This window comes from Daucus carota, chromosome 1, assembly GCF_001625215.2.
Source record: "Daucus carota subsp. sativus chromosome 1, DH1 v3.0, whole genome shotgun sequence".
NCBI classification, from domain to species: domain Eukaryota; kingdom Viridiplantae; phylum Streptophyta; class Magnoliopsida; order Apiales; family Apiaceae; genus Daucus; species Daucus carota.
The window spans coordinates 25381867-25398409 of NC_030381.2; the positions used below are offsets into that span (position 1 = coordinate 25381867).

General features: G+C 32.6%; 1 protein-coding gene across 2 annotated transcripts; it reads left to right on the top strand.

Moving 5' to 3' along the window:
* Positions 1 to 6590: 6590 nt before the first annotated feature.
* On the top strand, positions 6591 to 13664 carry LOC108204392 (disease resistance protein RPV1). 2 transcript variants are annotated; one of them, XM_064093815.1, is made up of 5 exons: positions 6591 to 7081; positions 9781 to 10903; positions 11061 to 11432; positions 11511 to 12611; positions 12704 to 13664. In XM_064093815.1, the coding sequence occupies exons 2-5, from the start codon at positions 9959 to 9961 to the stop codon at positions 13304 to 13306; spliced, it is 3021 nt and encodes a 1006-aa protein (XP_063949885.1). In that variant the 5' UTR covers positions 6591 to 7081; positions 9781 to 9958; the 3' UTR covers positions 13307 to 13664. The 2 variants fall into 2 exon arrangements, with proteins under 2 accessions (XP_063949885.1, XP_017229284.2); XM_017373795.2 differs by lacking the exon at positions 6591 to 7081 and adding an exon at positions 8462 to 9133.
* The last annotated feature ends 2879 nt before the right edge of the window (positions 13665 to 16543 follow it).

Here is a 16543-nt window from a genome sequence, read left to right on the forward strand (position 1 = left end):
TCCATTAGTATGAGGCCTTTTGGGAGGAGCCCGAAAACAAATCCGTGCGGGCTTGGCCACGGCCCAGAGCGGACAATATCATACTAATGCGGAGTTAATGGGTGTTGCGCGGCCCAACAAAATCTGCATTTTGTGTAATCTGATTATATGATTCAAGTTGATCTGCTGTCACTTCTAAAAATCATAGTAAATTGAATATTTGTCCAAATATTATGAGAAATACCATTCTGGAAACCTCTTTTCGATATCTACGTTTTGTCTTTACATTCCATTGCCATATTATGTGATTTCGATGTCTTAAATATCAAAATACTATCATAATCAGGAGCTGATTCTGCATCTGCAGCCCAGAAATATTTATTTTCTGAATTCGTTACTTGTTTGTTTTTAACGAGACTTACAATTCTGGAAAGGTCTCGGAATATCCTACGTTTTTCGTGTTTTAAACGTTTCCAGATAAAATGATCTTCATAGAGTAAATTGATATTCTTTGAAACTGATCAGATTTGACTTTATCATAATTCTATGACTTTATCATAGAGTAAATTGATAATTCTTTGATTTATGATATTGGATTAATATATTTTGAGATTATTTTTGATAATGTATCAAGTATGATGATTCTCATTTGTGATCTCCTACATTGTTTTATGTTTGCCACATAGGATATAAAGCAAGTTTAGATTGTATACTTGTAATTAACTTGATGCAAAATGAATCCAAATTATTAGTCATAACTCATAAGTTACTCTTCAATCCAAGAATCCTACCTAGTGATCAATAGATAATAGGTTGTCCTAATTTTCCTAGATAGTGCATAACATCATGTATTATGATTTAAATTAGATGACTTATATGCACATACACTATTTCACTTATATCTATTTGTCTTGCTCACACATTAGAGTGTATTACATACACATGCTCCAAATAAGTGGCATTTTAATCTTTATATGATATTATTGGTATATGATAGAGTTTTAATATCACTATGTGCCTTTAAATTTATAGTTGATTTAAAATTAACGTTGGTGAAAGTGTTTTTAACCACTTAGGTTAAATGATTTTGTTATAATCGACAACTACCCGTTGATGTTGTTTTTTGGAATAATAGTAGATAATAACAACCAGAAGTTGTCTCTATATAATAAAATTCTTTTATTATCACTCAATGACGTTGTGTTTAATTTTTATTAAATTTCTAAAGGATACTGGTCATATTTTTCATAAATATGATATTGAGCGATGTCTATAGAATAAATGTTATGTGTTTAAACACTTGATTACATTCCAGAAGAATGATATAGTAGTACAAATTATAAGTTTATCCTAAATGATATAATATCCCTGAAGGGTGGCTCTATATAAAGAATAGTATGATATTTGGATACAATAAATTTTAATTGATTAAATAAATATTATATTATGTCCCGTAGATACAATATTATGAAATTGATAAAATATTTGGGTTGTTAAATGCATGAGTTGATATCGTAACTATATGTGGTTTACTAAATTTGAATTATATAGAATGCCTCATTATAATTATTCTAAATATAAGACTCGGGAAGAGAAAGTATAAAGCTCTGGAAGAGCGTATATAAAGCTCTCGAAGAGCATGCATATTTTTTTACTCTCTCAAGTACATTTTACTCTAGAAGAGCATGTATAGTATTGATGCAATTATACTCTCCTAAGAAGTTTGAAGAATGAAATTTGATATAATTTACCGAATTGAGATATCAAGTGCCTTTAAATATTGAGTCTATTTCATTGCACTAGAAGTAATTTGGAGAAAGCTTCGCTATTAGTTTATAATAACCATAATTGAAATTAATTTTGAAGTAAACCAGAAGTTTACTTATAAATTAATAGTTTGGTTTGACTGACTAAGCCATCTCAATTTGGTAATGATGTGAATAGCAATTGATATTTTATATGGATTTTTGTTGAAGAACCTGTAGATTCTTCTTCTCGATGATATATATGTTATTTGCTTATAAGGCAAAATTGATAACCAACAAAGATATAATTGTGAGGATATGAAGATATAAAATGAGATAAAAAAAAATCTCCCACTATTGAACAATGAGATATTTGATTGTATACGAAGTTATTATCAACTTGCAGGCTGAAGTTTGCAAGATTTATTAATTATAATTATGTTTATAATGTTGGTGTATCTCACAATAAGTATTATCTCGTCCAAAACAATTGGTGAGTTTTTTGTATCACATATTTATCGATTCACATCATATAAATCAATTTTCATAATTTCTCCCAATCATAAACAAATCATTTGGTCATCACAAATTTTCCACCATGTTAGTAAGATGGATCCCTCAATTGGAGATATATTACATATGAGTGTATTTGGAATCATCAATATATATTTGTTATGACTTGATTTAATGAGTTTGTATTCCCAAAATTAGGGGGAGAAAATAAATAGTCGGTGAACATAGATATATAAGAATGAATTATCATTGCCTCATCTTGATCCACAAAATAAAGAATATGAACCAAAAGTTCATAAGATAATTTATTTTGATGACCATAAATAGTAATTATGTCACAAACACCGGCTACATATGCTCCTCTGATATAAATGTCGCAGAAGGATTATGTCTAAAGAACGCCTGAAGCGTGATAGGCAAGTTGGTTCCATATCTTATATATAATAAAAGGTGAAAAGGAGCAATAATTGATGATAGCTAGATTGAGAAATCAAAAATTGTTGAATGATCTCCAGAAGAGATTATAGACATTACATTGAAGGATCTCCGGAAAAGATTATAGACAAGACAAATTTGAGAAAATGAAAGTAATGAAAAATATTGAGATCTCGATATATTATGTCTTGTCCAGAATAAAGTGGAACCATAAATTGAATCGACGTCGATGATATTTATAGAACTTGAGGTTATTGATAATAATGAGGATCATGAAGCAGAATCTGTTAGAAAATATTGATAAAAGTGGCCAAAGAATAAAGGATATAGTTGAGGCAATTATAAAGAAAATTTATTTGGACTGGTAGTCCATTCACACCTGAAGTTGTGCAAATGTGTGCCTTATGAGTCATTTTCTTTTGAAAATAGATAAATTTTTGAAACTGCAGTTCACACACCCAAAGGTGTCAAGTCAGTGGGATATAAATGATTATTTGTGCGAAAACAAAATAAAATTATAGAAATGTAAAGCTCAAGTATGATAACCTTGTGTTGGTTATGATTTATGAAGAGTAATAGTATTTATGGTGGAAATGATTATTTGATTGCTAAATAGTCTCGCAATATGTGAAGGTTCAATTTAAGTTTTATAAGACCCACTTGACAATAATTATCCCAGAAGGATCTTAACTGCCAGAAGCAGTATAACAAAGTCTCGAGAACATTACCCTCTCAAACGAAGAAGAGATTCGGACCAGCAGTCCAACACAAAATTATTTCACAAAATACATTGTATCATTGTATAACAAATTACAGGTGACAACTCATAAAGTCTCTGGCTAGAGCAGATGGAAACTATAATGTGTTTCTAGTTGACATTGAAATGAGTTGCACCTCATAATTAAAATAGATCTATGTTATTTTATGTGATGAAATGTTTCGTGGTGTATATATTGAAGGAAGAATTCCCCCTGTATGAATGATATATTGTTATATGTGAATCCCAGAAGGATTATAAATATACGACAGTACACTAATTTTTCTGAACAGTTAGAAAGAAGTTCTCGGTCCTCAAGTACCGTACTTAAGTAAAGTAAAACATGTTTAACCAATTATATATGTCTTGACATAATTATAAATATGTCTTATCTAAATATGTGTGTATTCTGATGTTACATAAATGTAATTTTATTCGATCTCCACTAACCTATCTCATAAGGGTTTTGAGTCAATTTTTCAGGAGCAAAGTGCTTATTTGAATTACGATAATGAGAGATCCGAAAAATGATATTCATATGAAGAATATTGGAGGTTTTTCTTTTGTTATGAAAATAAATTGTTGCAGGAAAATTTTGATGAGGCAGCATCACGTGCAAGGAAGAATACATCAAATATTTGTTCACAAAGACACTTCTTACCATTCCATTCGAGAAATTGGTACACCAGAATTGGAATGTGCAAACTTCAAGACATTAACTGATTTTCTTTAATTGTCATATCGTGATGAGGGGGAGACATAAATGGTATATTTTTATTTTATACAACTCATGTACTCTTTTTCCTTCAATAGGGTTTTGTCTAACTGAGTTTTTCCTAGTAAGGTTTTAACGAGGCATGATGTTGATACAAGTCATCCAAGGGGGAGTGTTATGAAATGAAATGGTGGATGACTTTTGGCTCTTTGATTTCTCCCACGGCCTTTGGCTTTTAGTTTTCTCCCATTAATAGTTGAAACTCTTAACCTTTCATTTGTATTCGAAGACCTGTATAAAAGCACTTGTTTCTATTGAGAAGTAGTAAGAAAGACATAGATATTATCACATTCTCTCCTCTTTAGCTTTATACAATACTTCTCTTATATCATATACAATTTTCTTGTATTATATACATATCAGTTATTAGTTTATATTCATTATGATGTAATGTAACAATGATCAAGTTAATTGTAGTTTTTTCATAAGATATTTTGTAAAGAATTTTTTGGAGAGTTTTTAGTGTTCAATATAATTAAAACCTCCTCCTAAAAGCATAACACCATAACACTTAAAACCTCTGTAACCCACAAGACCAAGTCTTAACTACTCTAATACGCCGTCGCTAAATTATTCTTGTTTAATGTCATATCCCCGTGAGATTTAGGGCTCTCAACTCCAAACTTAATTAATCAGACCATGTCCGACGGGGCTGACCTCTCTTTCTCTTCCCCGAACCAATATGTGTTCAACTCTTCGAACCGGTGCTGAATTACATTTACGCCGAACATGTCCATACCAACGTAAAACGCTCCCCCCTTATTTTCTTAGAGATAAACTCAACACTTAAAAGGCGTCGAAAAGTAACATTTGATAAATGATCTGTCATGGTGTTACCACAAATCCAACGCAACATGCACAATCCTGTTGTATCTATTCGACGTTCTTGAGCTTTACGCAATGGTCAACACTCAGAACCATATAGTAATGATGGTCTAATTGCCACGTGATAAAACTTTTTCACTCTGAATATTTTTTTAATGACTAGAATTCAAGTATTTAATTTAAATAAAATAATTTAAAATTTATAAGTTATTTTTTATTAATAAAATTTATTTATATGCATTAAAATTAAGTCGGGGTAGGTACAAAATCATTACTAAGAGCATCTCCAACCATGAGAATCCCTTGGCTAGGGCTGCCAAAAAAATCCGAAAGATCCGATATCCGTCCGAAAAATCCGTTACCGTATCCGGGAAAAAGCGGATATAATCCGTATCCGGAATAAAACGGATATTATCCGTATTCGAATCCGGGGTTTGCGGATACGGATATGGATATAGGCGTATCCGTACCCGAAAATATCCGTATCCGAAATTATTATATATATATATAATAATACTTATATAAATTTATTATTTATTTATATTTTTTATTTTATCATATAAATTTTGAAAAAGAATTAATATTCAAAATAAAAAAGAAACATTAAGTATATTGCAAATGGAGAAAATGGAACTATCTTCATCAAGCCTTTTCTTTTAAAAATTGTTGCAAATAATGTTGTTTTTGTGATTTTAAGTTGTTAAAATTAATATATTGTTCAAAATATATGGTCTGATTGCCCAAACTTCTGTTAAAGTATGTTATTAATTTTTGACTCGGTATACATTTGCTGTTGAACGGTACAAAATATGTTTTTTTAATTAATCTCAGAATGTACATTTGATTTTTGGTGATGTTTGAAAAAGCGGATACGCATATTATCCGTATCCGGATAATATTTGGCCGGATACGGATACGGATCTTTTTATTCTAAAATTTGCGTATCCGTATCCGGATCCGGATCCGGTTTTGAATAGGCGGATACGGATATGGATATAGGCAAATCCGTATCCGTTATATCCATTTGACACCCCTACCCTTGGCTAAAAATCTAGTTGGCTTACCAAAATTAGAATTTATAGCCAATGTCCACAAAAAACATCACTCCAACCATAACAAGCTCTTGTATATTATTATAGCCAACCCCTTGTGGATGACTATATTTGTCGAACCACTACAGATTTGTGGTGAATTCCACGTCATCTCCCGCAATTCATTTTCCTCCTTTCCGCTGATTACATATTATTTATTACCATATTAAACTGATATATTTTATTTATAACAATCTAAATATTAATAACATACTATTTTTAAATTATAGCCAATCAATATAGCCAATACCATTGAAACACAATGTCTTACAGCTTCAGCAAATTCTACATAATGTCTTACCGGTCCAATTTAGCCAACAATTATAGCCAACGCCATTGGAGATGCTCTAACTTTTTTTTTTGAAGGCTGGAGATGCTCTAACTTAAAAAGGGACTACTATCCTAGCTTTAAGATTTTCTTTTTATAAGAAAATCAATTTCCACCTTAACAAGACGAGAATTTTTTGACTATATAGTTAAAATTGTTACTTTTAATTTTTTTAAAATAAAAATAAATGACCAAAACTTTAATTAAAATGGGAAAATTTTAAAAACAAAATTTTTAACTAAACCATTAAATACTTAGAAGTGTGGGTAAAAAATTCAAGCCATCTATATTTGAAAATGGAGGGATTATATTTATTTAGGCTTGTTCATTTAATAAGAGTTTGATGGAATAAGATCATGTGGGCAGTTGAATGATGGGTTTGGAATTTGAGTAAGATGGTCGAGGAGGGGGGCGAGGAGCAACACCTCGGCTCTGCTCGACAAAAATTATGGAGATGTCGATGGCGATGAGAGAGAGAGAGATGACAGAGAGAGATCAGCTGGAAAGAGAGCAAGACGAAGAGGTGACAGACAGTAGCAAGGGAGGGCCGAAAGATGGAAGGAGATAAATTTGGAAGTTAAGGCACCTTCACATAAATTTGAAATCCCTAAAAAGCTCGTAAACGACGCAGAGGTAATGACTAAGAATTCCTCTTTTCATTTTTAATGATAAAATTTTCACTTACAACTCTTTTTACATTATTTTCCTTGTTTTCAAAATCTCCTTGTTAATAGATTTTAAATTTAATATTATAATAATAATAGAGAATAAAAATAGGAATCATTATTGGTGTTATCATTTAACATAATGACTTACTTTTTTCTTAAAAATGTAATGTACGGACTTACTTGAAATTGAATTGAATATATATATTTAGGGAGCCCACCGAATATTATTGGAGATGCTATGAAACTTCCAACTGTTTAAAAATTTCTATAATTTATAAAAAATAAATGTTAGGTACTCAAAAAATTATTTCAATTTTTTTTTCCAAATAATGTATCAAAATCTGATTACCCGCACTCACTAAAATAATAATGAGAATTATATACATCAATCACCCAATTACAATATTTCATTTGTCTGCCGCATCATTTTATAAAGAAATTTGGAAATTTTTTGAAATAATATTGCATTGCCCATTACAAAGTAGTATTATAATCTACTCCCTCCGTCCCCTTTTACATGTCCCTATTTGACTTTTAACCAGTCAAATTAACCAAATTTTGACTAAACATTACAAATTATCTCTTCATTATTTTCGAAATTTGAAAGTTGCATATTAAAATACACTAAATATATTTTCTAATGATATAATTTTTATTATTTTTTGAATTATATGATATATGTAAAATTTCAGTCGAAATATAGTCAATTTGACTGGTCAAAAGTCAAACGGGGACATGTAAAAGGGGACGGAGGGAGTACTCAATTTAGTGATTAATAGGATAAATTTAATTGCTCAATTACTAAATTTATTGCTTAACTATTTTTCGTCACAGCGTGCGTCAACTTTTTTGTTTTATGGTGTCAATGGGTTTTCTTTTAGATACAATCTCAATCATGATTCATGCCGACCCTTGTTTAAGATAAATTAGCAAGACTTTGAATAGTCTAGTTTCGCATTTCCAGCAAAGTCTCTGCTATCTCATAATTGAGCAGCTGTATTCCAAGTTGATTATACCTACTATGTGATATGTTATGTCATGATCCTTATCTGAACTCCATAAATTTAAAAAATTTACTTTAAAAAATACAATAAAAATTACATATATAATTCTCTCTCTCTCTCTCTCTATATATATATATATAATTTTTATGTGAAAAAATATTATAACCTCAAAATTTTAATGATTTTGAAAATTGTATAAACTTAAAATTTAAAATAATTTTGAAATTATAAGAAACATAATAATTCACCAAAAGATCTAATAAAAAATTAAATAAAAATTATAATATTTATAAAGTATTACCAAATCGTTTTCCATCCAAATTTCAATCATGGGACCCTTGTTTAAAACAAATTAGCAAGACTTTGAACTTTCTGATTAGCAACTTGTATAACAGTCAATATTGAGCAGCCGTATTGCAAAGTTGAAGCTCTCATCTTTTGTTTCAAATTTCCTTCCTTCACACAACATCTTTTGTACCATATATCTTTGCTATCCTCCAGTACAATATCCCTGCTACCATATACATATATCTAATGGCTTCAACAAGTTCTCAAACTCCCGCTAGCTGGGACGTTTTCTTGAGCTTCCGTGGCATAGACACTCGACTTGGTTTCACCAGTCATTTATACTCTGCCCTGGATCACAATGGTATTTGGACTTTTATGGATGATCCTGAGCTACGCTGTGGAGAAGTTATCTCAGCTGCATTGCTCAAAGCTATTCAGGAATCTAAAATTTACATTGTTGTCCTCTCTGTAAATTATGCTTCTTCGAGTTGGTGCCTTGACGAGCTGGTAGAGATCCTTAAATGTAACAAAACAATGGAAAGAGCGGTTATTCCTGTGTTTTTCAACATTGATCCATCAGTAGTGCGATACCAAAATGGGAGATTTGGAGAACATTTTAAAAGGCATGAAATTAGATATGCGGATGAAATGGAAAGAGTGGAGAATTGGCGCCTTGCACTATGTCAACTTGCTCAATATTCAGGAATACATGTAGACGGTAAAAAGTAAGTTTCCTGAATTTCATATACCAGGTAGTATAACTAGATCAAATAATTACAAATAGTCATCAATTTATATCACGTATTTAGGTTAGTTATCTAAGTACATACTTTAGAGTATGGATGAGCAGAAGCCGAACCCAAAATTAAAACCGCACCAAAAACCACACGAAACCGCACCAAATAAAACCGCACCGAATAACCGAACCGAAACAAAACCGCACCGATACTTTGGTTTTGGTTTCCAAAAATTTTAAAACCAAATACAAACTGAACCGAACCGTAATAATATTTATATATTATTTATTCATTTTATATATTTGGACATAATATATAAATTATATCTATTATACAATATATTATTATATATATAGTATATACACGGTCCAGTCAGATTTCACATTTAACACTTGTTTTTGCCGGTCCATTTGTTTGTTGGGTTAATCGGTTGGGAAAGAAACTGGCATAATTAATGCATTTGAACATCAGGTTTGCTTGCCTCTAGCATCTATTGCATATGTTAGTTATGAATGTCAAAACTGGAGTTTAAGTCGTGGATCCATCTTAATGTGGAATGGCCAAATACAAGTCTTCACTTGTCTTATAAAGACAAAGCTCTTTTTATTTCATATAAAAGATGTATTACATTGCAGGTCTGAAGCTGATATTGTCAATGATATAGTTGAGGAGAGTCTACTACTTTTACACACAGAACCCACTGCTTTAGATGTTGCCAAATATCCAGTTGGGTTGGAATCCCGCGTTAACGACATAACAGCAGCATTGTTGAGCAGCGGCACAAAAGGTGTCATTAAGATCGGGATATATGGTATGGGTGGCGTAGGCAAAACAACTCTTGCCAAGGCACTTTTTAATAAACTCTTGCTAGGAAGCTTTGAAGGAAGCTGCTTCCTCGAAAATGTGAGGGAAAATTCGGGGAATATAAAAGGCCTAGCGTCTTTACAACAACAACTCATTAGCGATGTTCTTAAAATTAGTAAGGACGAAGTTAAAGTTAGCAGTGTTGACCAGGGAACTAAGCTGATAGAACGAAGAATCTGTTCAAGAAAAATTTTGGTTGTTATTGATGACTTAGAGGACAATAAGAAATTTGAGTCACTTGTGAGACCATTTGCTCCTGGGAGTGTAGTTATAATAACTACAAGGGATGAAGAGATACTTGATGTAATTGAAGTGGAAACTCAATATCGATACAAGGTTAATGAGATGGGTGACGCTGAGGCAAATACACTATTTTTTAGACATGCATTTCGAGATACTGAACCAAATGATACTTTAAGGATATTGTCTAAAGACATTCTACATCTTGCTGGAAGACTCCCCTTGGCTCTAGAGGTTTTCGGCTCGTACTTGTATAAGAAACCCGAGGTTAAATGGAAATCTTACATTGAGAGACTGCAGCGAGATCCCGACAGCAGTATCCAGCAAAGACTTATAATTAGCTTGGATGCCTATGGATCAGATGATCCCCTGCTAAAGAAGATGTTCCTTGACATTGCTTGTCTATTCATTGGAAGGAATAAAGAAAATTTGGTTGAAATATTGAATACTTACTATCCCTACGCGGATGATAAAATTAATATTCTTCAGAAAAGAAGTCTATTAACGTTCAATGACAAAAACGAAGTGCGAATGCATGATCTGCTTCAGGATACGGGAAAGAAAATCGCGCGTAACAACTCTCCTGATGAGCCTGGAAAGCATAGTAGATTATGGGTACGAAAAGAGATATGCGATCTGTTGGAGAAAGACAAGGTAATTATATCATACGTATCCTCATCTAGTTGATTTATATGAAATTACACATAAGATTATTATGTGTTGATGTATTAACCGTTTTCCTCTCTTCCAATCACTTAGATTTATTATGCAAGTAATTAAGTTTTCTTATTGATTGATATGCATGTGTTAGGGAACAGAAGCGATTGAAGGTATCTTGCTCAACCATTTTGAACCCGAGCTTCCTAAACCCAAGCTGGAAGATTTGCTCGAATTATTGGAATCCGAGGATGATTTGCTCCGCTATTTTGGACCCGAGCTTTCTAAACCCAAGCTGGAAGAATCGTTTTCTACGAAAAGTTTAAGAAGAATGACTAGATTAAGATTTTTTTTCTTGGACGGCATTAATCTTACTGGCAAGTTTAAACTGCCACTAGAAGATTTGAGGTGGTTTTGTTGGAATCATTGTCCTTTAAAGTGTTTACCTTCTGATTTTTGCCCCGAAAAACTTGTTATTCTGGAGTTGCCGAATAGCAAATTGACAACAATGTGGAAAGAAAAGATGGTAGGCACTCTGAGTTTTATTTCTTAAATATACAAAAATGTGAGATTTGATACCTCCTAATCGCGCTCATTATTGCAGGTTTCGCAAAAATTGTTTTTCACCCCAGATTCTAGAGGACTACCGCGTCTCATAAATTTAAAAACTCTAAACATGTCATTTTCTGAAGATTTAACTACCACCCCGGACTTCAGAAGACTACCGCATCTTGAAAGTTTGAATCTTGAGGGTTGTAAAAGTTTGAAGGAGGTCCATAAATCAATTGGAAGTTTGGTGTGGCTTGTTTCCTTAAATTTGAAGGATTGTGTAAACGTAAGAAGTCTTCCAGATACCATCTGCGACTTGGGAGCTTTGGAAGTTCTATGTATTGAAAAATGTACAGGGCTAAAAGCACTGCCAAGAGAATTAGGGAAAATCAATTCCCTAAAAGAGCTCAATGCTTCCAGAACAAGTTTTCCGAAATTACCAGATTCGATCGGAGATCTTAGTAAGCTTGTTAAGCTGGAATTATGGCGAAATTTCAACGAAAAGAAACTTGAATCTCTTCCAAACACCATTTGCAACTTAAGAGCACTGGAAGTTTTGAAGGTTACTGTGAAAGCATTGCCTGTTGAACTGGGGAATATTGAATCTCTAAGAGAGCTCATTACATCGGGAATAGCCATTTCAAAATTGCCAGACAGCATTGGCAACCTGAGATCATTGGAAATTCTTGATATATTTTTTTCTCGTACTCTAGAGAGGTTACCTGATCAACTGTGGAAGCTTACAAGGTTATCGGAGCTAAGGGCATATGCAACTATTTGTTTAGAGAAACTTCCTGACATAGAATCAGGCCAGACTTCATTACCATTGACAAAGTTGTCTTTATATCATAGTAATATCACTGCCCTGCCATCAGGTATTAGTCAGCTCTCAAACCTAGAAGATCTTGATCTCGGCAGTTGTGGTCATCTGTTGTCCATAGCAGAACTTCCTCCTAATCTGACGTACATGTCTGTCGATGACTGTACATCTCTGAAAAGATTAAATCTATCCAGTTTGAAACTGTTGCGGAAGTTGCACCTTCAAAATTGCAGTGCTTTGACAAAGATTTTAGGGCTGGAGGAACTCACTTCTTTAGTTTGGCTAATTTGCCGCGGCTCTCCACTGACACATACTTTAACAAAGCCATTGTTCCAGGTTTGAAAGATCTCAAACTCGAATCTTATAATTTTTCAGAAATTTGTTAGTTAACTAATTTGGCTTCTTTCTTTTTTCTTTCTTCTTACAAGATGTACTCTGGTTTTGAGGAAAAAATTGATATTTGGCTCGAGGCAGAAGATTTTCCAGATTGGATTATTCAATCAAGTGTAGAATGGTCAGCTGACGATGACATTTCAGATGGAGACGCGTCATCTTCTGTGAATTTGCAACCAAACTTGTCACACAATTACTTGGGGATGATTCTCTGCTTCGACCTGCAGGATAAAGATGCCTATTATTCTGTTACGACTTCTGCAAATAATATATTCGAGAGCCGTATATATTCATCAAGTATAGTGATAGTTCCAAGATCAATATTAACAGTCACAGATAGCGATCATAAAATCCAATTTGCATCAAGAGTACGCAGACATTGGATTCATCTCCTGTACAAAAATGAAGACAATTGCATCACTGTCAATGTTGCAGATGAAAGAAACACCCCCTCGGCCAATGATACGGTTGATATGAGTAACGATGATCATAGTGCAAGTGAGCTTGAGGATGATGAAGACGAAGACGAAGATAAAGAGGACGGCAGAATGCTGGAGCTTCAAAGAGAGGGCGATGATGGAAATGAAACAGAATATGAATCATTTAGCAGTGACGAAGACTCAGAGGGTGATCGATAGGGATGACATGGAATATGAATCATTTAGCAGTGACGAAGACTCAGAGGGTGATCGACAGGGATGACATGGAATATGAATCATTTAGTAGTGACGAAGACTCAGAGGGTGATCGACAGGGATGACACGGAATATGAATCATTTAGCAGTGACGAAGACAAAGAGGGTGATGACAGGAATGATACGGAATATGAATCATTTAACGAGGATAATGATGATTTATAGGTTCCTTTTAAAGTCTTGCAAAATTTGCAATCTTGATTGCTGATTATATCAGTGATGGGTCTAAAGATGAAATGTCATACTACCAGTCTAATTTTGTGGAATCTGCAACCTATTTCAGTAGTTTTTGTTTTACTCAGTTCTTTATGGGCACTTTTGTGATAGTGCAATCACTTTTACGTAAAAAAATAATAGTAGACTATGGTTATCATAAGAAATATATGACTTGTTTAACAACTGATATCTAAGTTTAAGAGATAAAAACATAATTGTGCAAGAGGTTGCAAAGACTACTCAGGTTTTATTTAGCTCTATCCTGTGAAAAATATGATACACTTCTTGAAAGTGGCATACTCTACTGACAAATTATTTTTAGGCTTCAGTGATTTGGTCTGAAGCTTATCTAAGAGGGAAGAGGGATTAGATGTATTTCGTTATATTGTGGTAAAATGAAGAATATAGTAGCATCATGACTTGGCAAATACCCGTGTAAAGGTTTAAGTTTCAAAAATTTTGACGGGCTCAATCCTTAAACCAGTTCATTGAAGGCTCAAATTTTGCACCAAAGTTTAAGTATTATGCATTTCCTCAATTTTGAAATACAAATCGTTTGATTTTTTAACACAGTAATATTAAGTTCTTTGATCGCACAAATAAAATCAATATTTTTACAATTCTTAGCTGAAATTTTGTAAGTGGCATCTAAATCGCACTTACTAAGATTATTAAAAAATTATACAACTTCAACCCTCCATTCACTTAAGAGAAAATATAGTCAATCATGTTTGGTTGATTATATTTGTCCAATCAAACCAGCCCTTAGATATAATTTTACACAATCACAATTATAGATAATCTCATTAGAACATATACATGTCATCTTAGCAAACAAATTTAATAATAAATTTAGCCAATCAATTTACATATTCCCCATGAGATATTCTAACGCCATGCTCCCGAGTTATAAACAGGAAGAAAAGCAAGTGAAAAGTAAGTAAAGTTATATAACATTCACTGCTATTTGTGCTCCCGAGTTTTTTGAAGGGATGAAAAAACTAAAATAGATGCAATTATAACATAGTTTCACTCCAAAACTTTCACCCCAAAAGTGAGATGAAAGTGAAAGAATCATGTGCTTTTACTTACATTTGCTTGTTTTCTCCCCCAAAAAAAATTGTGGAGTAGGGCCTAACTGTCTGTCTGATTGTCAAATAGTAATAGTACATATATGGCAAGAGATAGACATTGAAAAGAAGCTGCTTGAGATAGGCATCGATAAGAAGCTACTTGAGATAGACATAAAATAGAACAAAGATAGATTGTTGATAAAACATATATTTATATATGCTTTTATATGATTTTATTCCCATAATTTTAGTATTTTATAATTAATCCGGATTTTACTGATTGATTTTAAGTATTTAATGGCAGAAAAATAAATATTCTTAAAGTTGAATTAAATGAAGCTTATTTGGGCTTAATTAGATGGAATTTCGGATTTTATGGGTTACCTAAGCAACAAATCTTGTTTGGGCCAAAACTGGAGTTCCGGACGTCAGAATTGGGTGATTCAACAGCCCACGCGAAGATATTGGAATTTTCTGCAAATCTCAAGTGGTCCAGCAATCAAAATCTAACTGTAGCATCCCATAATCAGGCCTAAAAGTCAGTCTACAAAATTCTTTTCACAATCCAACTTATTTTAGGAAATTGGATTTGTTCTTCAAGAAAACCATTAAAAACACTATAATTATTAGGGTTCGTATTATTAGAGACATATCGTAGATTGTTTTTTAGAAAGAGAGAAAAAACTTTGTTAGAGAACTTGAGCAAGGATTGAAGGGATTCAGTCTAAGTTCGAGAGATTTCATCAAGTTATATTTTCTTATCTCTCTACTCCTGAGACATGATTTCAGTAATATATATCTTCTTGTTTTCTTCAATTTTTATGGGTAACTAATCCTCTAATTCGAGGATTTGGGAGTATTTGCTGGCTTAATATGTTTGTTTGATTTAATATTGTGATTTTTCCATATATGCTAATCTGTCATTGAACTCTTAACACGATTATGTGAGTCGCGAACCTGTAATTGTATCCGTAGGATTTATAATGAATCGGGAGAGGATTTATATTTCGTGTTCATGATATGACAAACATAACTCAAATAATTAATTGGGAGATTATTAAGCGAGTTGTGGAACAGAAAATCCTTGGTTCGTGATAGCTTATAATTTGATTTTGATTGATCATGGGAATGACTTCAAGTTTAAAATATAGGTATTTTATATCTTGGGAGAGAACATTATAAATAATAGAAGGATTTTTTTTAGCATAGTAGAGACTTGCATATCATAATTGAGTGACATTCACGACAGCTAGCAAAGAAACATAATTCTTGGATTGCCTTTTATCATCGTTAATCCATATTTTTAATTGTTTTTTTTATAAAAGAGCTAATTCAATAATAAAAGCCATACGATATCTACATAAACAGTCGCGTTGAACAAGTAAAATACAGAAACAATCACTGATTAATCCAATATTCTTGGAGATAAAATCGCGTAATTTGTTGAAGATGATATATATACACATGCTTCGCCACTTTCGCTTCCACCATAACCAGTTTGAGCTATCGACTGAGAATGCAATCTCCTAGCAACTTTTAATACTAAATCAAGCACCATACTCACACAAACGGTGAGAAAATAACAAAACTCACACAAACGGTGAGACAACAAGAAAACCAAAACCAAACTAGCAATCATAGATTTGCAATTGCGAAAATAAAATACTGACTAAACCAAGGCAATCCTTAGATTGGAACAAACCTACAAAAACAAGATAACTCAGACCATTTTCGAGAATAAAATCACTGGGAAGAACGAGAAATCCGTAACTCCGTGGAATTGAGATCTAAGAAAAAGAATGCCAAATCGGAAAAGGCTTTAAAATCCTTAGATCCGAAAAAATAAACTTATGTCAATAACTTAAATAAAAAAGGTTAATCTTACCTAACA